Genomic DNA, 26,923 nt, shown 5'->3' with positions numbered 1-26,923 from the left:
ACAAGCATGGGCCCATGACCTTCTTTTGAGCACAGGGTTGTCTGGATCTCAGTCCTATTCACAACCCATCTGTGGGCACCCTTGTCAGGCAACCCTAGTATGATTTTGTTTAACCCAATGTCCTGGACATGTCTTGAAAGAAGACTTAATGCAAAGATCGGTGAAGGCCAGTGAGACTTTCAGCTTTGTTATACGCATTTACCAGCACGCACTACTGTGTTTGGGGAAGAAGCTGTACTCTCTGAAAATGCTTTTTTTTTTTTTTTTTTTCTCGTGGAACATGATTATTCCTTAAGCACTAGAGAATGCTTTCCTCTGAGTAGAAAAGGAGGTGGAAATTTCCATGGAATAGTGGGAATCCTTAGATCTGGGTTCTTATTCCAATTTCCTGTGTAAGCTCTGGAAAATTGCTTAACCTCTTTGGGCCTGAATTACCTCACTGGTAAAAATGCAGGCGGTAACATTTATATCACAGACTGGAGATAAAGATTAAATGAGTTAGCAATATATGTAAATTCCCTAGTCTAAGGCCCAACTGAGAGTGGTAGACATTTAACAACTCCGAATTTTCCTTCTACCACCATGTTGTGGAAGAAAGAACGCAGCATAGAAGTGAGTCAGCAACCTCAGACTCTGTAGTAGCTGTTGTGAAAAAGAAACCTACTGGCCTAAAATGGTATCACTTAGGCCAAGTCACCAACTGGGGCGTCTTACCTAACCTAATGGAAGTTTCAACCTTCCATGAAAAAGTAAATCTTAACTGGTCAATCAGGAATGTTCTGACCAGCACCAGTGAGGTAATCTGTCACATGGGCCCTTGGCCTCCACCAAACACAGATGAGGTAATCTGTGTGAGACCTCCCTCCCCCTCCCCCTAAGGCAAAGTGTCGGGCCTGAAACAAGACTTTCTTTTCTTTTGCTAATAACCTCTCACCCCACCCTCCTTCCTATAAAAACCTTCCATTTTGTACAGCCCCTCAGAGCCCCTCTACTTGCTAGCGGGGACGCTGCCCAGGTCATGAATTGTTTAATAAAGCCAATTAGATCTTAAAATGTAATCCATTGATGGTTTTTTTTTTTTAACACTGTTAAATTTATTAGTTGTGACTCGCGTTAGATCGTAAGGGCAATGACGTATAGGGAATGCTAGATAGGAAAGGAGTTAGAATGAGAACGGGAGAAGGACCTATGCAGACTGAGCACGAACAAAGTTGTAAAGAAGGTAGAAAAGACAAAAGTGAGCAATGGGAGAAAAACTGTTTCGGCCTTAGAGAAAATAGTTATTATTAGACTCATTCTGTGTATTCTCTTATTTTTGTTCCTTCCTATATTAAACTATGTTTCAGACCTTGAATTAAACCTCCCAGATTTCCATCTCTTTAAGATATAGCCAGCCGGCATTATTAAAATACTTTTTCTAAAGCTTGCATGTCTTTATTTCTACTATTTTTTCCTTCTGGAAAAGCCTACTCTTCTGCTAAGCCTTAGCTAATTTATCACCTGTAAACCCTTCCCCTCAAACTCACCTCATCCGAGGTGGACAGAACTGCTTCCTCCACCATGCTCCCCCAACGCACTTGTCTAAGGTATCATCGTCGACATCTAAATTACGTGTCATCTCTGCTCTCCAGCAATACCGAATGCCTTAGGAGACGGACATGACTGCATTTGTCTTCATATCCTAGATGCTTAGCAGCGATCTGTCAGCTTATCGGAGCTTACACTCCATCGCTGGAGTAGTCTCAGCAGGGCAGTCGAGCCGGTGAGAGCAGGAAAGGTTCCTTTCCCTCGCCGGGTTCCAGAAGCAAGCAGCCCACACCCCCTGCTAAGGGGCCAGGAGGAAGCCTCTCACTGCCTCCTTGGTGGCCTCACCTTCTCCCAGCCCATCAGTAAGGGAGGACTCTGCCCCACTGCCAAGCTCCTCCTCTGCTTCTGGGGGCTGGGCAATGGGCCCAAAGCCCTGGGGTATCACCTGGATGCGGGGAACAGATACGCCTGCCTGCCGTGGTGGGTTTTTTTTCTTTGCCCCAGGGTTCTCCAACTAATTTCATTTTACCCACTAGGTTATCAAGTCTGGAAGGGCTCCAGCTCTTCCTGCCAGAGCTTAAGTCCTCACTTGCACTTGGCTGCAGGCTGTCTCAGGAGCAGTGAGCAATTTTTATTTAAGGCAAACATTTTATTGAAGCTTAACATCTATACAGAAAACTGCCCAAATCAGAAGATTACAAATGGATGATCTATCTTCTCCTTGTAAGTAGCACTCAGATCAAGACAGAGAACATTCATTACCTGAACCCCAGCCATACTTCAGGGCTCCTTCGAGTCCCTATCGCCTCCTCACTGAGGGTACCTGCCATCTGGCTTTGAACACTACAGATTAGCTTTCTGTAACCTTAAACTCTTACTTCGATGCTGTCATCCACACACTCTCTAGTATCTGGCTTCCTCCACTCATCGCCTTCCTTGTGGCATTGCCCCATGTCGTTATGTGCAGCGTTGGTGAACCCCTTCTCCTTTGCTATATTTAGGTGTATAGATACACTACAATTTACTGTTCATTCTCTTAGCTAGATAGATATCTGGGTTGTTTCCATTTCTTGGCTCTTACGAATATGACTACCATGAGCAACCTTTTGGGTGCAAAGCTGTGCACATTTCTAGTGGATATAAAATAAAAGTAGAATAGCTTAGTTCTATGTATGTTCAGCTTTAGTGTATACTGAAGCAGCTGACTCTAATTTGGGATGAAAGGTAAAAGGGGACCATTCGGATGGTCATTTTTCTAGATGTGTTGTCTTCCATCATATTTTCTTTGACACCACTTTCCCTGCCTACAAAGAGCCTTCCCAAATGACACTAGTGGGGTATGTCCTGTTCATCCTTTAAGACTCAGATCTAATAACACTTCTACCACGTGCTGTCCCTTAAACTCCAATCCATCCCTGTTTGGGTTAGGCCCCCCAACGCTGTGTGTGTATGGCTGTGTACGTGGGGACGTCCGCGTGCATGGGTGTGTGTGTGGTAATCTCCACATTTCTCACAGCATTTCTCACCTTGAATTTTATTTGTCATAGCGTATGGGTCTTTGCCACTCAAAGGCACTCTCCCTCCAAGGCAGGTACTCTGCGTATCTGTAAAGCCTCAGGGAAGGCATATATAATAGGTGCCCAACTAATGTTTATTAAATAACTTAATGAGGGAATGAATTCTCAAAAGGATACCCATTAAGGAAACCGTACAATTTGGGGAAGGGAGTGGGAAGGACATTGTGAAATTTAGATGTGATTTCAATGAACTAAAAATGAAAGTCTTGAACTCAGAGTGGGAAGAAGGGAAGGCAGAGTAGTTTAGGTGCTGGTGATATTTTTAAGAAAGAGTCAATAAGATGTGATGACTGACTGGTGGTGATCTCAATGCAAAAAGAGCAAGTGAAGATACCTGCCTGTCTACATGACTCCTGATAGAACTGTTAAACAGTGAGACTAGGAGGAATCCCCAGTGCGGAAGTAAACCATAACTCTTTTCAGGCAAGGTGAGTTGAAGTTAAGGTGACCATGGGGCATCTAAGATAAAAAAACTTCCAGCAGCCACCTGGAAATAGAAAAGTCCAGCTCAGGAAAGATAAATAGATGAAGGGGCTAGATCTGGTCATTAAACCACAGAGTTTATACAGTTTACAGGGAAGCTAAGGCAAGAGGTGAGGCTCCAGGGAAAAGTGTAAAGAAAAAGATGTCCAAAGCAGGAGGACGACCAAGAAAGGGCAGCAGAAGAGGCAGGGATCTGCTGGATAGGTAGAGGACAATCGGGACACGGGAGAAGAAGGAACCGGATGATTTGCAGGTGGAAGGGGTTGGCAGGAGTGACAGCTTCAGAAGAGAAGGGGGCTGCAGGCGACGAGCAGACACACGGCTGATCGCTGATGAAGAGACTGGCAGGGATTTGAGTGAGCCACAATTTGCAGCTTCAAAAACGCTTTTAAAATGGTTGTCAAAATGTTCTGTAAGTCTCAGAGTTTAGAGGAACTTCAGAATGTCTGATGTAACTCCCTCCTTTTGATGTAAGCTAAACCTAGAACACAAAGCTTACGTGATTCATCCAAGGCAGACACACAAACTGCCAACCCAAGCACCAAATCCAGCCAACAGTTTTGTTTGGTCTACATGAAAATGAAATTTTTACCTCCAGTTTGTCAGGATCCTCACACACTTTTACAGTGTGAGGCTTGGCCTGTTTCAAGTATCTCCAGTCCTGCCTGGACATTACAGGCAATTGAGTTCCCAAACTCCCGTCTAAGGTCACAAAGGTAATGGTAGCACTGGGGCCGGAGCAGAGGATTCCTTCCCCCCGCCCTCCGCCCGCATCACACTGTCTCTTCTCTAACTCAAGGCGGTCCTCATGCATTCTTACTGAAGCTCTTTCTGCAGAACTTCATTTTATTTACGTCATGGCCCAGACAGTATGTTAGATGAGGCAAGGGTGGCACAGCAAATTAAATACGCAGACTCTATCTAAACGTGTCAAATAAAACTGGGAGGCGCCAATCGAAATAACCGCCAAGAACTCGAACAGGTGGCTGTCAGCGAGTTCCTCAGCCAATTGCAGTGCTCCCCCGTGTGCCCCTCTAGATCAGCTTTATAAAGCCTCAAGGGAACTAAAGACAAAAGAACCAAAAAGCTCTAAGAGAAAGAGTCCTATCTCCCCTCCTTAGATCAAACAGAATCCAGATTGCTTTACCGTTCATCAGAGTCTACAGGCTGCAGATTCAGTCAGGATCTGTCATGGGCTACAGATACCAGAGAACCTCCAATGAGAGGAGTTAAATAACCACTTTGTTGAGAACAAAAGTGGGAAAACATGCCTAATCCTCTAATTATCTAGTTGATGGACTTTATCTCTGATGTAAACACATCTGTGTCTATATTGACAAAGCAACAAATACCATAACTTTATGTACGCTCAGTACAGACCTCATTTAACATCTGATTTCTTTGAACAGCTGAAGCAGAAAACTACTAGAAGAAAGTCATCTACACTGTGAATGAAGAGAGATCAATGGGCCTCAACATCAGAATGAAGAGGTCTGGCTTTTGCTTGCTACTGTGATATTGAAGCACGCCTCAGTGGTATCAAGGAAGCAATTTAAACACTCATGGTATGACGAGGGATCTAACACCAGATTTTAAAAATCGAAAACCTTGCTTTGATCTATTTCAACAATATTTACCTTTCCATTAAAACTTTTAGCATATTTAGTAAAATATTGCTTCCACATTCATTACTGAAAAGAAACCTTAGGCTTTGCAGAAATGATTTTACCATGCTTCTTCATTTCACCCAAAAGAGACTCATTTGACCGGGTGCCCAAATTTCTAAAACACAGGAATGAATTGTAACCTTTCTGATAAATAAGCTCGGAGCAAACCACTTTATTAATATTTATAACAAAAAGTATTCTCTGAAGGATGCTTGACAGTATACAAGACTTTCTGTTGACAAACTAATTTCTCAATGACTTCAACAGATACATAAAAGGAAACCTGCTCGCCTGTGAGGGAAACTTCAGATATGGAACAAAATGTTCCACCACTGAACAAACTTGATCAATGTTACGTAGAAGGCTGATGGCTGCTCGCTCTCGAGACGGAAGATAAGTGCCTGTGTCGGAGCCCCCAGCCTTCCCAGCTGCTCCCCTGCCGGGGCTGGAATTAAGCATCAACTTCAGGGCACATCACATGCGGTTTGTAAGTTTCGTTTTGTTTTCTTTCAAGATGATGTATTATAGATTTAACATTCTCGATTTCTCCACAACCTCCTTCTCCTGTCTGGCCACTGTCGCATTAACTGTATGTCTGATGCTAAGAGAACCTAGTGAAACGTTGACTAATCAAACGCAGAGGCAATAACTGCACTCAGACACCACGAAAATCATGGGGACGCAAAAACCCAACTGTGTCGCCGATTTCCTTCTGAGATGCTCTGAAACGTCATGGATGGGGCAGATTCCCCTACACTGGCTAATATAAAAAATACTGTCACAGTTTTGCAAAGTGGCTTGTCAAAGTGCTAAAAATAAATTAACTGCTAATTTTAATTCACCCAGGAAGTCTAATAAACTTAAGAAAATTTAAGAGTAACTTCACTATCACTTAATTAGCGGATTTAAAATTGTTTTCCAGATGTAAGTTATGACAACGGGTAAAAAATGTTTTAAGTGATTATATAATTGAATGAAAATTCAAGGCTGGCGTTGAATTTTTTTCCTACAGTCCTTGAAACAGAACACATTTTCTACTAAATTCTACTATCTTCTTTGGCTGCCTCGCCACCCTGATACCACATGCTTCTTTTATGCCTTTTCTGTTCTTCACAAATATTATATCTGTGTATTTATACAAATGTTTTATTTATCTTTTCCTTTTGCGAGCGCTAAGAACCCATCCGAACCAGGCTTGCACAGAGAAACCTTCACTTAGCCTTGTGTCCTAGAGAAGTTATATAAACATCATAAACACACCCATGAACTTTTAACTTAGGGCATCGATGAACCAAGCATGCTCCCGAGGGCGAGCCGTCCGTCCTCACCTGTAGAAGTACGAACACCCCCTGACTGTGTTGTGAGTGAAATGTTCCTGAGTCTTCTCGTTTCCAAAATCCTCCAGCGGGTCTGACCACAGGATATCACACATAGGTCCATAAGCAGGTGGTTCTTTGAATCGGTCTAACTAAGAAAAATAGAAGACAGAGAGCAAAATACTAATCTTTGGAAGCTTGGAATTCAGAAAGTCGCAGTGTCCTTGCAGTCCCTGACTTCCTCCCCAGCTCAGTGCCTGGTGAGGGCAGCCCCCTCGCTCTCTTCCTGTTTGCTCTTCTGCCTCCCTTCCTCCCCATTCCTCCATGCTTCCTCTCTCTCTTCCAGGTTTCCCTTCGTCCTTTGGATGAGCCTCTTCATTTCATTATCTGTCTCCATCTCACTCTTTACCTCCCTCTTGTTTCTTTAATTCCTACTCTTTGCTTCTCTTTTCCTGTCTCCTAGTTTACTTGTTATCTTTGCTTTCTCTCCTCCTGACTTACTTGATCGATCTGAGTATTTTAGTCATTACCAGCTCATGTGACTCTGTGTTTCACTTCTTGAGGACAAGCTTTTATGTTGTTTTATCTTTGGGGAAATTTCTATTACTGCCTCCATTAAACTGAGGTTTAGAAATCTGGATGGAGAACAACGTATGGTGTTTATAATGAACGATATGACTTTGAGAACAAACGGCTTTCATTTTAAGAGCAGCCACTCGCGGAACGACATTCTGGTGAATACACTATTAGGGGCTATCTAAGTTTTGAATTAGAGTACAGGCCTGTTGTAGTTTATCTTAGTAGTTACAAACCAAGAGGAATGATAAGCAGTAAAATAAACCCAAACCTAGCCGGTCATTCTTCAGCTCACAATTCTAAGCTTTATAGTTTCACCCAAACCCTCATATGAAATCCATTTTCCAGCTATAAATGTTTAGCAAGGTCATATTTCAATTTTAAAAGGTGTATTTAGAAAGCAAGAGCAATATAATAACTGGAAATGACATTTCACCAACAATTTTATAACACTATCACTTTCCTGTAGTTTATCCTGACTTAACTGCAATTAAAGAATCTTGGGTGAAGTTAGCAGACATTATAGTCTCTTGAAAAAAAGCATACAAGAGCTATGAAAACCTATTAAGGACTGATATTCTTCATTTTCAATACTTTAATATTTTTCAAAAACCCATAGGGAAAGGTGAATATATAAGCCTGGCAGCCGATCAAATTCTTTTTCCTGAGACATAAAAGGTGACATAAATAATGGTTTTGCTACACACCATTTTTTACCAATATCTAAAAAGAATGAAGCAATATCTCACATTTTCAACACTCAATGAAAAACTTCAATAAGCCAAGACCCTCTATATTTCAACTATTATGTTATCCATAAAATATTCATTGCAAACTTAGACTTGTTTAAGAGACTTAAATAATTTATGCTTTTGGAATAATGCCTCCAAGAAAAATAATGTTTGTTCATAAAAATACAGAATTTCTTTCTAAGAAAGAAGAACTTATTATTAAGGGTAGAACAGCAAAGGAGGGGAGTTTTTCTGATTACTATGAATTCCCAGCTAAACGTTTGGTAAAGCAACCAGAATACAGAAATTCTGGAAAAGCTACAAAGTGCATTCTAAAATTAATACCACCAACAGGAAGAAGAAACGACTACAAAATTAAATAAAGTTAAGTGTGGTGGAAACTCTAACTGACATAGGGCAAAATGCAAACCTAAAAATCATTTTATGGCTAAGGTTAGAGCTTAATGACATATTTGAAAATTGAATAGAATATCTGAAACATGTCAGAAAGTAAGTTCTGGGGACAGTGGGTGATGGTTTTAAAATTTACTTAATTTATGATAAGAGTTCAGATGATATTACAAAAGTCCATCAGATTACAAAACTCATACAGAAAATGAATCACTCTCTCTCCTTCAACTCCATGACTACAATTCAGTCACGTTTTTCTCGTACTTTAAACAGAGAACAAATACCAACGCTCTGTGTGCTACAAAACTCTAGAAATAGATCGGTAGTGGTGTCTTTTAAAAAAAGACACAAACTCACAGAGCAGGAAGCAAAGGTTTATTTGATGTACTTCTGTTTGATTTTAAAAATAAAAATCATGCATCTCCTTTCTAATGGGAAACTAAATACTGTACTATTTTTACACTTGACAACCTGGACATTAATGAGAGAGTATTAAGGTAGAATTTGAATGTTTTATTTCCCTAAATATAGTTTTTCTTTAAAAGCCAGGGAACTTTTCAAAGAATATTGAGCAAACCAATAATAATTTAATAATACTACTAATAATAAAGTGAAAGATTGTCTCTTCTACTACGTAAAACTATCTCATATTATCACATAGTCTCAAGAAAAAGATACTTCCATATTCAACCTAACTCATCTTTTTGCTGGCTAAAATGACAGTTAATAGTCAATGTTAAATTAAGTTAAAAAACCTCAAAAAAATAAACTTTCACTTAGCCATTCAATACAGTTAATAGGATATCACCACTGCTTTTATCAGATTGTTGCTTTAAAGTGTTAAACTGTGAAAATAATAGATTTTTTAAAAAATGATAATATGGACATACTTTAAAGGTCAACTTGTGATATTTTCCCCAGAGGAAAGCAACATTTTCTAGCTTAATAGGCTATGAATATACAATGGGTTGCTTAACACCAGCCAAGGGGAAATGAAAAGGCATCTATTTTTTAGCAATCAAATATTATACATTTCAATGACACATGTCACATGGTAAAATGAACCCTGAGGTTTTCAAGATAAAAACTCTTCCAAGTAAAAATATATCTTTCTTTCTGACAGAAGTGAATGCAAAGAAGAGATGCGTGACAACTTTAAATCCTTTTAATTCAAAAGGATAAACTTGGTGAAAAAGACAGGGACATTCATGTCTCTGGTTTATTAATGAAGTGCACAGAATGATGAGACTTTGAGATGACAGAACTTACTTTCCTGATGTCATCTAAAGTGTTAATCTCTGGAGATAAACCCCCGTGGACACACAGGAACTGTTGGTTCATCAGAGCAGCCAGGGGCAGGCAGTCAAAGGCATCCATACAGGCGTCATATACGCGTTCTGAATACTTTATTTTACCTTTCAAAACATGATTCAAAAACAAATAATTGACTCATGATTTCATAGCGAGGATCATTTCCTTGAAACAGTTTTGTTTTTTTTTTTTAAATGTTTCCTTCCCAGAATCCTACCACTAGCCTGGAACTACACATAGCTAAGTTCAAAACATGATTAAATAAGTTACACGTTTTGAAGAAGTAGATCACAGGTTTCCCCCGCTATCTGAAAGTCTACTGTCCCTATGAAACCTTTTTAAGCCGAAGCAATTACCATTAATTTACATGGAAAAATCTGGGGGCGTTCCCAGATCCAAAAAAGAACGTCTTAGGCTTTTCTGATATCCTAAGACACTACTTGTAACCGATGCATAAAATAAATGGAGATAAAGCACGGATGCTCGCGGACAGAGTTCAAAGCTCGGGCGGCTTGATGGTGAGTGCTGAGTGTAGTTCCCGGGGAAGGGACTTGGCGGGGCGACTCATGGCTCAGGCTGAGCATTGCCTCTAGAAGTGCTCGCTGCAAGTATAACACTGACCACTATTTTTGTTTTTCACCTTTCTTCCTAAAAGCAAAAATTCTCTTTGGATTTCTTTTGGTTAGCAATAACAGGTACTAATGTAGGTTTTCATAACAGCAAAGTGACATAAGACATACTTTCAAAAGACAGGGAATACCTGTATTATTAATCTTTAGATCTACTGTTTTACATTTTCGTTGTTCATCCATATTTTACAGTTTTAGTAACATTTATATAGCAGAGGACAGAACTTTGGTATATATCCTTGCTATTGATCTGCAGATGTATCTCAAAAATTAGACGTACAAACAACTAGGAGACCAACAGAAACATGGCTGTAAAGCTGGCTAATTTTGCTAAATGATCTTACAGAAAAAGAGATGGCAAGAAATTTTCTAAAGTTGTTTCTGTATCACTGCACATTGCTTTTCCCTTACTGACTTGTATCTAATATTCTAAGAAAAGTCTCTGAACTCCACTGAATATAGGGCTAAATGACAGAAATTTTTTTCCACTGGACAATAGGGAAAATTAACAGAGGAGGAAAATGAAATTTACATGAAGTACTCCTCACTCCTAGTATTTATGTCTAAAGGAAGACGTCATCTCTAATTTTGTAAAATCCACTAGAGGCTTGTAAATCTATACAGTCCCAAAGAGGCACAGTTGAATTTGCCCTCCATCTGCTTTTCTTGAGTGATTTGAGATGAAAGGGTAAAATTATTCCCCTGAATAGTAGTATTCTGGCTATTTTTAAAAACTAAGTTAATCATTGTTTCTTAGGACAAATTACATCAAATATTAATTCAAATTTTCAGATCACTTTATAGAAAATTTATACTTTAAAAAGAAATTCTGAATTCTCCTCATTGTCCATGCTTAGAAAGAAATATGGAATGATACAGAATAAAATAGTGTCATTTTTTAAGTTTTTGACTTCTAAGCAATGGAAATCATCATGTGCTCTTGGTATGAATTCAAATGACTAGCACGGATGGCGGTAACGGAAGAAGGTTGAAGTATACTTACATTCTTGTTTAAATGTGAAATACTCTGTTAGATGTCTACATTCATGATTTCCGCGAAGTAAAAACAGTGTTTTGGGGTAAAGAATTTTCAAGGCCCACAAATACAGCACACACTGAAAAAAATAAGAATAACATAAGAATAAATATTTTCTCATTATACTTAAGGATCCCATTGCTCACATGTGAGGAAGACATGAACTAACGTGTGACTATGACCAAAGGTCCCCAAAAGGCTAGGCCTTATAAAGGAGGATATTAACAATCAAACAGAAAACATTACTTTAGTACAAAGCCAAGGTTTATATGTATGCACCGAGGATCTATGCACCGCAAGAAAACAATGGACTTTACAGGGTCTACTGGAAGAAGTCTGAATGAAGACACACACAAAATACACTGGTGTACAAGTATGAGAAGAAATGTGATTAGCAATTAATAAATAAAGACACCTCTCTTTATAAAACAAATTATTAAAAACAAACAAACAGGGACAGAAACAGGAGAATTGGGAAGGAAAGTCAAGACAAAATTTGGAAGCAAACGGTGCCACCAGGCTTTTAGGCTGACTAATTTCTTTCCTTTTTCTTTCTTTCTTTTTTTTTTTTTTAAAGATTTTGTTTTTTAAGTAATCTCTACACCCACTGTGTGGCTTGAACTTACAACCCTGAGATCGAGAGTCAGGAGCACAACTGAGCCAGCCAGGTGCCCTATGTCTCTGTTTTCTATTATGTTCTCTCCTTCACTAGGCTTCTTCTCCCTCATCACCTTGTCTTTTATTTCAATGCCTTAGGTATATAAAGCCTTAAGTTTTTTTGTTTTACATATAAATTAAACTGAAGGCCAGGGAATCTCACTACGCATGCTGTTAATAATAACTACGAGAAACATTTCATAAACCTTGAAACTCTCAAATTCCTTGGGTATTGCAGTTCGTGTAAAAATGAAGGTCCACTTTGAACGCGCCCTGTTTGGAATAAGCCTACATTGACACAGTCCTCCAAGAGTGTGCATTAGATAACTGGGGTCAATGTAATTATCCTCCACTGGCATTCATCAAGAACCCACAGGGAAGAGAAAACCACTCTTTGAAAACAAGTATGCTCTTTTTTTTCCTCATTAAGTTTATGTTCTAAAAGTGAGGCTAAGAAGATACAGAACCACAAAAATACGGACATAAGTCTGATTCTGGTTACTAAAATCTGAAACCAAAAAACATACAGCATTTACATTTTTATAAAGAACTTTCCAACATATAGTAAATATGCTGCATAACGTCCACTGGGAAAAGCTGCTGGTAATTCATTTGTTGGGATGCCCGTGAAGAATAATCACCTCTGTCAGCTTATATAATAATTTATTAGATGAGTGGAAATGATCATGTTTGAATATACAGCCCAAGTTCTGGAGAAAATACTAATTTATCAAAGGAGGTATGTATTATTGTGTTTTTCAAGTAAGGTATTGTCTCCAGCTATGAAATTATAATTGAAGTAAACAAAAATAATGGGTTGGCGTCCAATTTTATATATATGTTACTTTAATTAATTTTCTAATAATCATTTCTGATGATACTTATTAGCTAAAGTTCACATGACAGATGATACTACTATTTCTGAACAGTTGACCAAATGGTCTATACAAGTGATCCTTAAGGCGTCATGATCTGTCAATGGTGCATGATTCCCTGTTATCCCAGTGATCAGTATGGTGGCTCAATGAGGCTCTGATTGCTATGTATCTGGTTTTCAGAGTACATTTACATGGTTTCACAAAAGTAGTTATTACTCAAATTTGTTTCGCATTTCAGAGAAGATACTTATAAACCATTATTAATGTCAACGGGAGAACTCCTCCTAATTTAAGCTTTGTAAGGTTGTACCTTAATACTAAAGAAACACACACACACACTTCCATACTGGTTGTTAACTTTGGATGTCTAGTTTGGAATAAGATGAGAATGTAAGGCCTTTTAAGAACTATATTTACTTACTCAAATTGTTATATCTAATATATTTTATTTTTATATTGAGAAAGAATGTATGTTTTGGCCACACTGTAACTGCTTTTAAAAAAGATTTTTTCTTGTTGTTGTTTTTACTGAAGTATAACTTACATACGATGACGTGCACATATTTTAAATATGCCAGTCAGCGAGTCTGTGTATATGTATATTCTCATGACACTACTAACCAAATCCAGTTACATTTCAGCACACAAAAGGCTCCCTTGTGCCCCCTCCCAATCAATCACCTTTTGGAAATGTAACCACAATTCTGAGCTCTTCAGATTAGCTTTGTCTGTAAGAATCTTAAAGCAAAGTTATTATCTCTCCAACTAAAATAGAAAACACAAGTTTCTAACCCCAGCTAAATGCTAGAGGAATCACTTTTTAGGACCCATATTTTCTCTCTTGCCGTCTGTTAAAGATCCTGTTTTGACATTAGCACATGGCTTTATCGCCTTTAGTTTTAATTTTTGTAGCTTGCTCGTAAGTGAAACCTCAAAGGGTGATACAGAAATATTTTATGATCTGCTTTTCATACGTATTTACCTTTTTAATGATTCAATACACATTTAATATCCTTGTTATTTAATGGATATAAAGCACCTAGTATATAGTGGGAGTTTAAGAAATACTAGCTCTTTTTCCTATAAATGAGGAGGAAGACAGGAACACCGAAGGGAGACAAGGAGGGTAGGAAAGAAAGAAAAGAAAAGGAGAAGGAAAAAGAAAGAGAGAAAGAAAACATAACTCAATTTCCCAATTCTTGGCTCAGCAAACCCTCAAAATAAGAGTCCTGTTTTCACATTTTATTTCCTTCTCCCCTGTGGCAAGAATAAAATATCTTCCCAAATGCTGAATAAAACCACAAATGCAGCCAATATGGAAGAAGTGGCATGGTAAATGAAAGGGCAAGAGTGGCCTGGAGAGTGGAGCCCTGCCAGCCTCCACCCTCAACATCTGGTGGGAGACGGCTGCCAAGTACAACACTGTCTTGCTGGCAACTGTTCTGCCATCTAAAGTTCTAACATTCTGGAGCCCTGTCGATCTGAAATGAAATCATAACCTGACATTATTTTTAAAAAGGAAAGTCTCTTATAAAAAAATTATCACAATTAATAAGCAATGAAATGCAAATTAGTTAAATAATCGGTTATTTTCATCTACGTGATAGGAGATGGCTAATTTGAACAAAATGTTCACTGAATTAATTGGTTAAGGGGGAAACAGAGAGGCATGTTACATTGGTCTTTCGCATGGCTAGATGTAAATTCCTTGTGCTAATGACCTTCAACCGGACCTTGACGGTCTTTCCAGGGTTCCTCGAAATAATTAAATAGTTACAACTTAAAATTACTTTTAAAATATGAACAACTGAGCATCCTCTATATTTTTATTAATTTCCATCATAAACATGGTTTTCTCCTATTTAATTTATCAATCTTCCCCAACGAAGCAGCACTAAGTATATCATTTTGTGAAGGATATCGTTTTCTTCATTAGTTTAATTGGTTCACTGATAATAGTGATGATGAGTATTCTCGAAAATTTGCATCGGAGAGTAAAGAAAGATGTGAAAGAGGGAGAAAGTTAAAAAGCAAATACACAGCTTCAGATATACATCAACCAGCCTTCCAAAATAACTCTCCAAGCTGTGATACATTCCAATCAAAAGGGACGTCTCTCAGTCACGGGACAATTAAGCGAAGGATGTACATTGGTTGGGAAAAGATCCAAACTCCCGAAATGTCAAATGCAGCTCCTCTCAGACATTGCCTGCCTGGTCTGACAAGCAGCAGACAAGCAGCGGAGCAAGAGCAATGCACTACAAAGACCATCGGTGGCGGGGAGACAGCAGACAATTTCTTCGTCCTGTCTGCGGCATCACTCTGTCACCTAACATCGCTTGCTGTTCCCTTTGCTTGTTATTCTCAGGCAGAAGCACGGAACGTTGCCTGACTTGCTGTGGTTTGTTTTACTCCGTGAGTTCACACCAAAGAAACACAACAACTCTTCATGCTTCAATGTGTTCGAGGCCTGGGCTGAGACCTGTATGGAAGCAGCACGGGGAGACGCTGGCTCACGGCTAAGCTCGTTGCCAGGCTGCATGGTGCAGACTGGCTAGAAAAAGAACGTGAGCAAGTGACTAGAAGGAAACAGCTGGGCATGCCTCCGTCTGCAATTCTGTTTTTCTCTGCATTCTCGGAGGGATGCACTCAGACGTGCACCCCTATATACACGTATGCTTGATCAAAGAGATTAGGTAGCATAATGCAATCATCAGAAAGAGGATGGTATTTGGTGTGAGACAAATTATTACTCCAAACAAAATTACCTCTTTCATCACTACTCAAAAGCCTGCTTGTTTTATTTGGGCTAATTTTGTGGGGAATGATTTCTAATCTTGGCAGAAGGAGAAGGTGGTGGGAAGGGGTGGGGAGGGGTGCAGAAAATGAACTCCGTGTACTGCCCACAGCACATTACCTACTGCCTGGAAATACTACCCAGCAGAGACTGTATGAAATCTGAACCTACTCTTCAAAGCTGATTTGGTAAAATTAAACATAAGTGGCTCCTCTTTGCCCAGAGGACAGCCAAAGAAGAAATACCTGCAGGGGAGCCCTGAATTATTGAGAGGAATCAAGAACCTTTTGAAAGCTGTTAGGACAGTCCACGCTGGAAAGGGAATTCTCTTAAACCGACAGTATCTCACTCAAAGAGAATATTTTATGTTCAATTCTGGACCTTCAGATTCGGCGGGGGGGAGAGGGCTGTGTGTGCATGTTTGCACATGCATGAGCGAATATGAAAGTGTGCATCCGTTTCTGCATCACTGATGTGCGCATTTTTTGTGGTTCGCTTCGTGAACATGGCCAAGGCATGGGGTGGAGTGGAAAGAACGCAGACTTCGAAGCCCAGCACTGTCATTTCCTATGTGTGTGAGTTTCTCTGAGCTTTGGTTTTCACACGCACAAAAAGAAGACATTGGCGTGTTCCTTGCAGAACCATGAGGAATAAATGAGATCACGTATGCCAGGCAAACAATAGCAGTTCAGCATGCGAACAATGTAAGCTTCCTTAATCCACAATTAACAGCCCCAGAGTACTCTCGGTAAATATGTTTTATAGAAACGTCTGTTCTATTTTAAACATGATGATATCACTGAACCATCCCAAAGCCCCTCAAAGGTCACAGCCTAATCAAAATGGATCATTTTCATAGATGAGGCCTTCACGTTTTTGTTATTTCCGTATTCATGTGGCAAGTCCCTGGAGCGTACTCGGGAGACACTTAGAGTTTAATTAAAGAGCTGTTTGTGAAGATGGGAACTCTGATATATGCATCGGAGAACTTTCAAATGTCCTGATCCATTTGCTATGTCATCCACATCTGGGTTCAATCTTTGATCCTTTGCTTGGATTTCAAAAGGTGCATTTGACACAAAATATTGCAACTTTCATAGTTCAAATATCTAAATTAATTGTAGACGAAAAAGAAATCTGTTGAAGAGCAAGTTAGTGATAATTGCTCCTCGAGTTCTTTAATTTAAGGAAATAGAGTCCTAAAAAGCTCCTAATTAGGGAAAATTTAGGAAATTTCGAGTAATTTGAAGCCAGAGATTCAGAAGTCTCAACTCTGGAAGTAAAAATCCAAAGGTAAATAAACACCAACCAGATTAAGAAATAATATTATCTGAAGATGGAGCTGGTGAGACAAAGGAGTCCAAATGTGTCCACTGTTACTCAAGGAGCACATGACTTAGTGCTTTATCTTTTTTGGTAAATTAATAGGAAATAGTGTTATTTCTTTGATTAGATTTAAAAGATGGCAAATTCAGTTATTAAAAATCACAAAAATTACGCCATTAAAAAAAAATTTCCAACATAGCACTCCATCTTTTGGCCAATAAATAATCACTCCCAATAGGAGAGTCTTGGGCCTTCCCTAAGAAGGTGAGCTTCAAGGAAAGTAGCACACCTGTTTCGTTCATCCCCAGAATCTTACAGAGAAGCACTTTGCATGTTAAATGAATAAGGTGAATTTAAGAGTCACTCAAATGATTTTCTGAAGTATTTACTTAGATTCCACACAATCATCATTTAAGGAAAGTAGAAGAAACGTTTTACACTCCATTTCTGTTTTCTGCCTGTTGCAGTATTTTATCGACCTGGCTACATATTGAAATCACCTATGGCCACAGCAACAAGTTCTGGCCTATAGGATGCAAGTTGAAGTCATGGTGCCACTTCTAGGAAACATGCATAAATGAGAGGACATGCCCTTCTCTTTTTCCTTTTCCTTCTAGCCGAATGCAATAGGGGACATGGTGGTTGAAGCTGGTATAGCTGTCTTGGGTCACAAGGCAGCCTTTGGAATGAGCCCACGCATCCCATATCCATCAGAGCAACCAGGTAGAAAGAGCGTGGGCCCCGGCGCTGTGCTGAGACACACCAGCTGGGCAGTCCTATCTGTGAGCTTCTACTGGAGAGAGAAATCAACTTCTATCTTGTTCAAACCGCCATGTAACAAGTTTGTTGTTATTTCGTCTTGGCAGATATCAGCCCTAATGGATATAAAGGTCTTAGAAAATTTGCATTCAATTGCCCTTCCCTACCGAGTTGGTCAAGTTAGCCTATGAACGAGATTTACGGAATTTACTCATTTCTTCCCCTGTACTTTTCTTGCTTCAATTTTCTTCCTAGTTAATCTCACTTCTTTGATTTAGGGTTCTCCAGTAATGTCTGCTCTCAAAATTGCTCCACTTTTCTATATTGCAATGGCAATCATTTTCTGTACTTCTTTTATCACAAGGCTTTAATAATTCAACTCATTGAATCCTGGATGACCACCTATTCTAGGCTTTTGATTCTATGTAACTTTTTATAGTCATATTTTCCCACATAGATTTAGTTTTCTAGACAGCAAGGCTACACATTTCTTCAAATTCTCTATAATTCTGATCATAGTGCATATATATTTTATGTGTTCAATAATACAGTACTACTAAGTCTACTAAGTCAAAGAAACACCAAAAATTTACTTTCTCTTTTTGGATTTATATACCAAACCTATCCCTCCTTCCCTCATCATCAAGAATAATAAGAAATGTATGGTCCTTGGATACAGAAAGGCTTAATATATTGATGAAAATATTATATATATATATTTATAACATATATAGCCAATGATTATAGTTTCTCTCTCTATATATAGACTCAACAACTGAAGGTAGATTGAATAACCAAAAAAAAAATGGTATGAGTTTTAAAAACAAAAGCGGTTTAAAGAGTGGTATGTTCTTCAACATTAAATATTCCTACAGTAAATAAAATGATGAAAATTTAAAAACCTAGAATCTTTTTTATATGATTATTATGAATATACGATGTTGGTGTGAAACTTTAATAAAGTTGACTTCTCTCTTAATTAAGAATAATTTTTTTCCTTTTAAACGCTTTTTTTCTGAAACACATATGATGTCAGGTACTACATATAGCATGAGCTCTGCTCCTTTAACACTCATTCTTGTTTCAAATCATTTCTTTTTTTTAAGATTTATCTATTTATTAGAGAGAGAGACACGGAGAGCACATGCATGCGCATAAGTGGGGAGGGGATGGGGGAAGAGGCAGAGGGAGGAGAGAGAATCCTCAATCAGGCTCCCCACTGAGGGTGGAGCCCAACGCAGGCCTTGATCTCAGGGCCCTGAGACCATGACCCAAGCTGAAATCAGGAGTCAGGCTCCCAACCAACTGAACCACCCAGGTGTCCCATCAAATCATTTCTTTTAATAAGTATCTGATGAACGCTTTCTATGTTTGAGCCACCATGTTAAGCACCAGGAAAAACAAACGAGTGAATGAAGTGAGGTCTTTGCCTTTATTCTGAATGTAATTTCTACTTACCTGAAGCAGATGCAGGTGGGAGGCTGAGGAAGAACCTCTACCAAAGGTTATCTGTTTTGTTTTAATTAATGAGTTTGACAAATTGCCCTAGTTAGATGACAGGTGCCAAAAAAGACAAGTACAGCAGCTGTAAGTGTACTCACACATACTCACACGCAAAAACACGGACACGGACACAGACACACATGCACCTGGCTATCAATTTACAAAGACAGTTACTGCCTCACAATTATAAGGCACAGCCATGCGAACACATTCCTGCTTATTTAAAAAAACTTTGATTAGTTCTGTCAACAGGAAAAAGAATTATCTAATGTAAAAATATGATGTAATTTTTGCAAAGGTGCAAATATATAAAAGGTATAAAAGGCCAATCTTAATAATAGCCATTTCCTTGGCATCTCTATGTATTAAAAAGCATATGGGAATCAACTGAAAATAGAATACACAATACCCCAAGAATTGAGTGTATTAAAGTTCTATTATAGACTACGAATTTCCTTAAGACAGTAACATTTACCACTTGTGGTTTGCCAAGATATTGTTGATCCATTCCCGAGTAGCTAAGAAATGCTGCGGACTTACTTCGATACTGAAGTACCCTCTGTCAACATAGTCCCCCAAGAAGAGGTAGCGAGTGTTGGCAGGAGATCCCCCCACTTCAAAAAGCTTCATCAAGTCAAAGAATTGTCCATGGATGTCCCCACAAACTGAAAGAAATAAAGAAAATTCATTTTATGGTCACATTATGATTCTGAATTAGATTACAAATTACAAAATTTTAGAGCCAGAAGGAATTTAGAGCTCATCTTAGCCAAAACATTGTTTTGCAAAACAGGATAGTGAGACAGAGATTTCAAAGTTAATTAATGGCGGACATGGCTCTAGCACCCAAATCTACCAATTGACAGATTAACTGTAAAAATAAAGATAATAATGACTAGTATTGCTGTGCATTCAACCATGTTACACTACACCCTGTGCTAAGAAATATATGCACATTTTCTGATTTAATACTAACAATGTCATGGGGTGAGTTTTCCCTTTACAGATAAGAGATACGGCAACGAGAGGTTCAGAAATTTGGAATTATCTCTACATAACTGAGGTCTGAATAAATAAATTCTACCCTCTATTACCTCCTGAAGAAAAAGAAAGTTGATACATGTCATAAAAACTGTATTTCATTGAATCTAAAATGCCATCAATTTTAAAACACATCAAGAGTTTATGTACCACTAAGAAAGAGAAAAAAACCTCCATTTTAAATTTAAATTATAAAAGAACATTTTTATAATATCAGATGTTAAAATGACAAAAAATATGAAATTAAAAAAAAAAACTGTAAAATAGTACCAAAAATCACTGGGAAATACTATTTCTTAACTTTCTCACCTTCTCTTTTAAAACCAAAATTCTTGAAAGAACTATGCAGCCTCTCTTTTTAGAAACCACTTATTCAGTACTTATCATTTCATTTACTACTTCCAAAGCCCTAATATATAAATATATATATAATCTTCATTATACAGATGAAGAAATAGTGTAGCTAAGACAGATTATATGGCTAAGCAAGATCACTGTTCTATATGGATGACCCGGGGTTTAAATTCAGATCTGCCTAATTCAAAGCTTTTGCTGCCAACTGTGATGTTATAATATCTTTGATATTTTATATGTTTTACCTATGTATATGTATTTACTATTTTAAAATAATTTTATGCTTAAGTGATGAATATGACGTGTTTGTTTCTCCAACATTAAGGGGCTCATGGACTGAATGTATCAACAAATAGGAAACTTAGGAGGCCAAAGCACGCTATCATTCTATGCTGCAATGCATTTAAGATAAAACCATTTTAGTCCACCTCCATGTCATTCCCTCTCCCCCCTCTTGTTCACTAGATGAGGGTTTCTGTTGTCTTAAATAACCCAAGTTTTTTTTCTTCTTTGGATTTCCACAGGCTGACTCTTTTTCACCCACCAGTCACAGGTGCAAAGGGGTCTTTCTTGAGCACTCTATATAAAGGAGCCGCCTCTCTCCAAAATCATTCTTCGTCCTATTAATTTGTTTTACTTTCTTCATACTACTTAACACTATCAGGAATTACCTAGCTTAGTAATTTGCATGCCGTTTCTTCCCTGATCTTTCCCATTGAAATACAACCTCTGTGAGGTTGTATAACTTGTCAGACTTGGTCGCTGCAGCCCCAGTGGTAAGAACGGCACGTCCCATCCAGTAGGCAGGTGGGAAACATGTGCTCCCCGAGGATTCTTCCACTGAGCCTGCGCTGTGCTTCATTTGGAAATCCATTAACTGAGAAGTCAGGGATTTTGAGATGCCCTTGGGATTGACAGAGTTGGATGACAGGTCTGTAGAGTTGGCTCTGGTGCAAGCCAAAAGCCTTCAACTTGTCTGAGATGCTCGTTTTAAGCCTTTGAGTCACAGATTTCAAAACAGCGTGCAGCAAGACTGGGGTTGAATGTGCGACCTCCAAGCATCTGATGGTGGCTCCCTTACCTGGTTCTACATCAGAAACACATGGACAGGTTTGGAAACTAGACCCCTGGGCCCTGAGTCGGAGTCTCCGGAGATACAGATTTGTAACCAGCTCTTAGATGAGTATTATCTAGTCAGGAAGACTGAACAGACCTATACTTCTGAGCTTTTGTGGGCACACCTCAGCCCTCATTCTGCATGCTTGTGTGGTTCCCCTCAGAGGGATTGTATGTGGGAGAGATACATGTTTGAAAGGCAACTTCTTTCAGTGTTAATTCCAGGTTGCTGTGAGAGTAGGAGTTCCTGTTATGGGAAAGGATAATACTGAAGGGATTGTTTGATCGAATCTAGGAGAAAGAGATGAACCTAAGAAAAATGATAACAAAGAACAAAATTTCTTTGGGTGTTTGAATGTAGTTATTGCTTATGTCTTGTGCATTTCAGTTTTAAGATAAAAGACTTATCCCAAATATTTGGGAACATTCACTATTTTGATACCAAACTTCACGATGAAAGTGACTGCTACACCCAAGAGGATATTGGGTGGGGCCATGGCACCACGCAGAGGGAAGGTTACCGCTACGTGATGGTAAGTGAAAGGTACAGCCAGGTAGCTTTCCCTCCTGTGGCTCCCACCTTCCATCCTCTTAGGTATACCTGAACAGTATAAAAATGCCAGCTAATGAGGCAAGCTGTCTTCTTGTTTGCTCACAGTCTCCAATTCTCCACCAAGTTCGGTCCTTTCATCGTCAACATCATTTGGTTTTAACAGCACTTTCAAAACAACCAGGCTTTGACAAGTTCCGTTTTATTTTCAAGGCAAGGTCTTTCGTCATCGACATGGCCCTGTTTCCCACATTCCCATAGGTTCCCATTATTTGCTTCTCATTCCCAATGGAACACTGCTGGTGGACAGAGTGCTCAACTAGGGGCCAGCACCAAAAGGCCTATTACATTGAAAAGGCTTCAAAAATATAGAAACACAATACATGTAATAAAAGCACTCCTACTCTCTATGAAAATATCCATTTACCTGGCTAAACATTCCCCCAAAATATATATTATGTCTTCAATAGATTATTAGGAAAATTGTACATATTTCCATCAGAAATGTAGAGAGTTATGGCATTAATAAAATGAACACATCAAAGATGATGAAATAAAACATAAAGGGTTTTTTTTTTTTTTCTGGACCATTGATACCCTTACCCACGAGTAACCTGATGTACCACAACCTGATGGTTATTTTCCCTATGAGCTGTGGTCCTACTTTTTTTTATACTGGAGAAGTAAGGACTCCATTAGTTTTTATACTGCTCAGGTATACTAAGCAGCTAAATCTATTTGGTGAGAAGGTGTCATTATCTTCTTGGTTCTTTCCCTAAATGGGTGATTAACTGATTTTGAATGTGGCTATTCTAATATTCTCAGCACAGCCAAATGGTGAAAGAGTGACCAACTTCCCGTGATGCTTCCATGTTTATTACTTTTCTCTCATCTTCTATCAGGAAATACAAGTGCTACGTAATACTTAAGCAAACAATTACTTTTAAGTAATTGCCTTTTAATATTGCTTCCCTGCCCACAATGACTCTCACACATCACAAATAAAGCTTTATTGGAAGTGATTCTCACACATGTGTGGTACGAACTTCTGATCTAAATCTCCGGAAGGAAAGTACAGAATTTCGAAGTAGGAAACTGAAAAAACATACAGAAAGGGTATGTCTTTATTTCTTAAGGAGGGGAATACCTTTTACTTCTAATATCATTTCTGGATAGCTAGTAATTAAGCTTTGAAATCACAGGCTTAGAGGGAGGTTCAAGTACATACAAATATAAATATAAATGTCTGTCTGTGCGTTTGCATGTGTGTGCATGCACGTGCGTGTGTGTGCGTGTGTGTGTGTGTAAAACCACCCACCACAAAGGAGGAATTATTTGGAGATTAGTGGTCAGCATAGCAGTTAGGGAGTCATTAAACAAGTTCAAGACTTTACTGTCTGTATATTACAGCAAAGAAGTGCTAAAGAGAAAGAGCAATAAACAGCTGGAGCGGTAACAAGGGACTCTTTGTAGTTAGCTGAGTAAGTTCTTGTAATCTACAAACTGGACAATGAATCAGTCACAGGGCAAGTCTAAGAGTCCCTAAACCCAGCACGCTGCTAAGTAGAGAAGATAATGGCCAGCAGATGGAGGACAAACAGGCAGAAGGAGGACAAGCTGGAAAGATAACCATGACCATGACCAAGCCCTTGACTTGCATCTCCTGACTAGAGATAAGCTGGTAACTCTATTTAGAAGGGATGGGTGTTCGGTACAAGAACCACGTGCATATTACACGTACAATTAGGTACACGTGTCATAATTAACTTAGTGAATCAGCAAATAAGTATATCCATATTATAATTTAATTATTTTTTCAAAGAATTCCATTGTTTCTAAGTTCACATTGGCAATTAAATTACAACATTAAAAAATGTAAACAGTAGACAGTACTGAACACACTAGGATGAGGTTCCCGTATAATTGCTATACAGTTGATAGTTTGAAAAGGACTTTGACAAAAACTGTCATCCTGAAAAGGAGTCACATTAACAAATACAACATAAAATATATACTTTCATGTAAAACTACTTAAAATAATTTTGAATTAATGCTCATACTTGCACATTTGGTCTTGTTTTCTTTCCAATATTAAAAAAAAATCTATCAAAGAGCATCATTGGGTCAACTTCTTACTGACACTAAGCAAAACTTCTATAATGTCATAGCATTCCAGGTTAAAGAAAGCTTACGCAAATTAGAATGCCTGGGGACAGAGGAGTGAGTTTTTAAAGACAGACAACCAGATAAACAAACAAACAAAAAGACCTGTCAAACGATAAATTGCAGGGGGAAAATAGATTCTTAACGGACTAGCATTTCAATATTGCATCAATACCATGATTTAGAAGTCAAGTGCTTTGGATTCTTGATTCGCTAGTTTTCTAAAAAGACCTTTCAGTTCCTCCAAAACACTGGCTTTTATCATCTTGGAAGACTTGCATGAAGAGGAATAACTTCTTATACAAGTTTTTCCAGTTCATACTAAACTAAGTTTGTAATTTCTCTTTTAGAAAAGACATTACTGAATCACCCAGCAATTTTCACCATTAGAGTGCCACTGTCCTTTCAGCTTAATTGACTTCAACCCAATATTTTTTCCGTAATAGCCACATTCTCCCAAGACAATAACATTTCTAATGTTAAGGAACTAACACATAGAATTCTCAGCATGAGGGGATTAATCTATTAAACTTATTGGTTTGATTTTTGAATCTGTCAGCTACAACATAATTCTTTTCCAAAATTTACAATTTTGCAGAGAAAGGTCTTACATGTAGAGATTTTGCTACGGGTTAAATACAGTGGGAACCATAAGTACATATCTGCTTCCCCCTCTTGATAATCCAGGAGTAGGTAACCCTTCGTGAATGATAAGTTCAAGTACAAACCAGCCGGCCTGAATATACGTAGTTAATTAGCAGACTGTGTAAGCTTCTGAAATCTGGCAATTAGTGAAATAAAAGTGAGCTTTATTATGGCCTTCACTTATTTCCAAAAATCTTCATCAACCTTAAAATAAACTAACCAAGAAAAAATAAAGGGGTCTAATCCACTAAAGAAGTATACTTCAAAATAATTAATATTTTCCCCATAGCAAATATTATTTGTCAAATGTTTAATTATGCCTTAGGTACTTTATAAAACACAAAATATGAATTCTTAACCAGTGCATTCTGGTTTTGATAGTATAAAAACAATAATGACAAGTCTCCAAAATCAAAATTTGCTAAATACTGAAATTTCAATTATTTTATTTTATTTATTTTTTTAAGATTTTATTTATTTATTTGAGGGAGAACAAGCAGAGAGAAGAGGCAGAGCGAAAGAGAAGCAGGCTCCCTGCTGAGCACAGAGCTCCATGTGGCGCTCCATCCCAGGACCCTGAGATCATGACTTGAGCCAAAGGCAGACACTTATCTGACTGAGCCACCCAGGCGCCCCATGAAATTTCAATAATTTTAAAAGAAAAAAAAATAAAGCTATGAAATTAAACACAAAGTGATAACAGCACCAGTGCAAATTAATAGCAATAATTTCAAACACTTTATATTTAAGATGCTGTTTTATGAAGATAAATAAACTACCTGTTTGCCAGTGACAATGAGAAATACAACAGGGCAACTAAAAAAAGGGAAATATATTATAGATTCTAATAGTAACAATACAGTACTAAACCCCTTAAATCCCTAAATCTCAGTTTATTTATTGATTTATTCATTTATTTATTTATTTTAAAGATTTTATTTATTTATTTGACAGAGAGAGAGACAGCCAGCGAGAGAGGGAACACAAGCAGGGGGAGTGGGAGAGGAAGAAGCAGGCTCCCAGCAGAGGAGCCTGATGCGGGGCTCGATCCCAGGACCCTGGGATCACACCCTGAGCCAAAGGCAGATGCTTAATGACTGAGCCACCCAGGCGCCCCACTAAATCTCAGTTTATAATTATAATCCGATGGAAAGAAACTAGAATTGTCTACATTTTTAAGCTATGTTAGCGAAGGACCAAACAAATACAACACCACGGTATGTACACAGTGTACTCCAATAAATAGAAAAATAAATTATTGAAATTTATGTTTACTTTTTTGTCCTAAAAATAAGTGTTCTCACCATCAAAATTATTGTTTGATTTTTTTTTTCCTTCCTGGGTTGAATGCCTTACAAGATTTTGTTTACTGGAAGAATTTTAATTTATGAAACAAGAATGTATTTGTTTCAACTGTTATCACTAGTTTTCCATTCCAGCATCAATCCATATTATAACAAAATGCATAATTACTAAAAATTCATAATAATGTTATGGAATTATGTAAGCCACAGTCATGGCTGTGACACTAATGACTAATAACAATAAGAAGCATGTACAGTACTTACAGGGTTAATTAAATTTGGTCATCACTCTATTCATGTGTCCCAGTTTGGTCAGACCCAGAAACTATCGGCTGGTTGTCTGATATGTGGATTTCTTTACTTTATGAAGTTCACGAAGCCCTTCACTGTCGTCACGAATCAAGAGTATTGGATGAACACTATAACTTGATGTAACTTCGGTCAAATAGAAATAAATTTGGTGATTTACATACTTAGATACACTATTAGTAAATGAATGATTGTTCTCTTCACTTTTCGAAATACTGATCCCAGCTTTCAGAACGAATGAACTCCCTCTAAGACCC

The 26,923-nt window shown here is 38.2% G+C and overlaps 1 protein-coding gene across 2 annotated transcripts in view; it reads right to left on the bottom strand.

Annotated features, from left to right (window-relative positions):
* Positions 1 to 26,923, bottom strand: part of PPP3CA (protein phosphatase 3 catalytic subunit alpha) — a 304,539-nt gene that overhangs the window by 59,575 nt on the left and 218,041 nt on the right. For both annotated transcript variants that reach the window (XM_040625167.1, XM_040625168.1), the window contains exons 3-6: positions 19,725 to 19,849; positions 11,232 to 11,343; positions 9,558 to 9,703; positions 6,583 to 6,722 (exon numbers count right to left, since the gene is read on the bottom strand). In XM_040625167.1, the coding sequence (XP_040481101.1) occupies positions 6,583 to 6,722; positions 9,558 to 9,703; positions 11,232 to 11,343; positions 19,725 to 19,849 (523 nt within the window). The remainder of the gene's footprint in view (positions 1 to 6,582; positions 6,723 to 9,557; positions 9,704 to 11,231; positions 11,344 to 19,724; positions 19,850 to 26,923) is intronic.

Source organism: Ursus maritimus, unplaced genomic scaffold, assembly GCF_017311325.1.
Source record: "Ursus maritimus isolate PB19 unplaced genomic scaffold, ASM1731132v1 scaffold_8, whole genome shotgun sequence".
Classification (NCBI taxonomy): Eukaryota; Metazoa; Chordata; class Mammalia; order Carnivora; family Ursidae; genus Ursus; species Ursus maritimus.
Note: the sequence above shows the minus strand (reverse complement) of the source record. Positions and strands in the feature narration are given on the sequence as shown.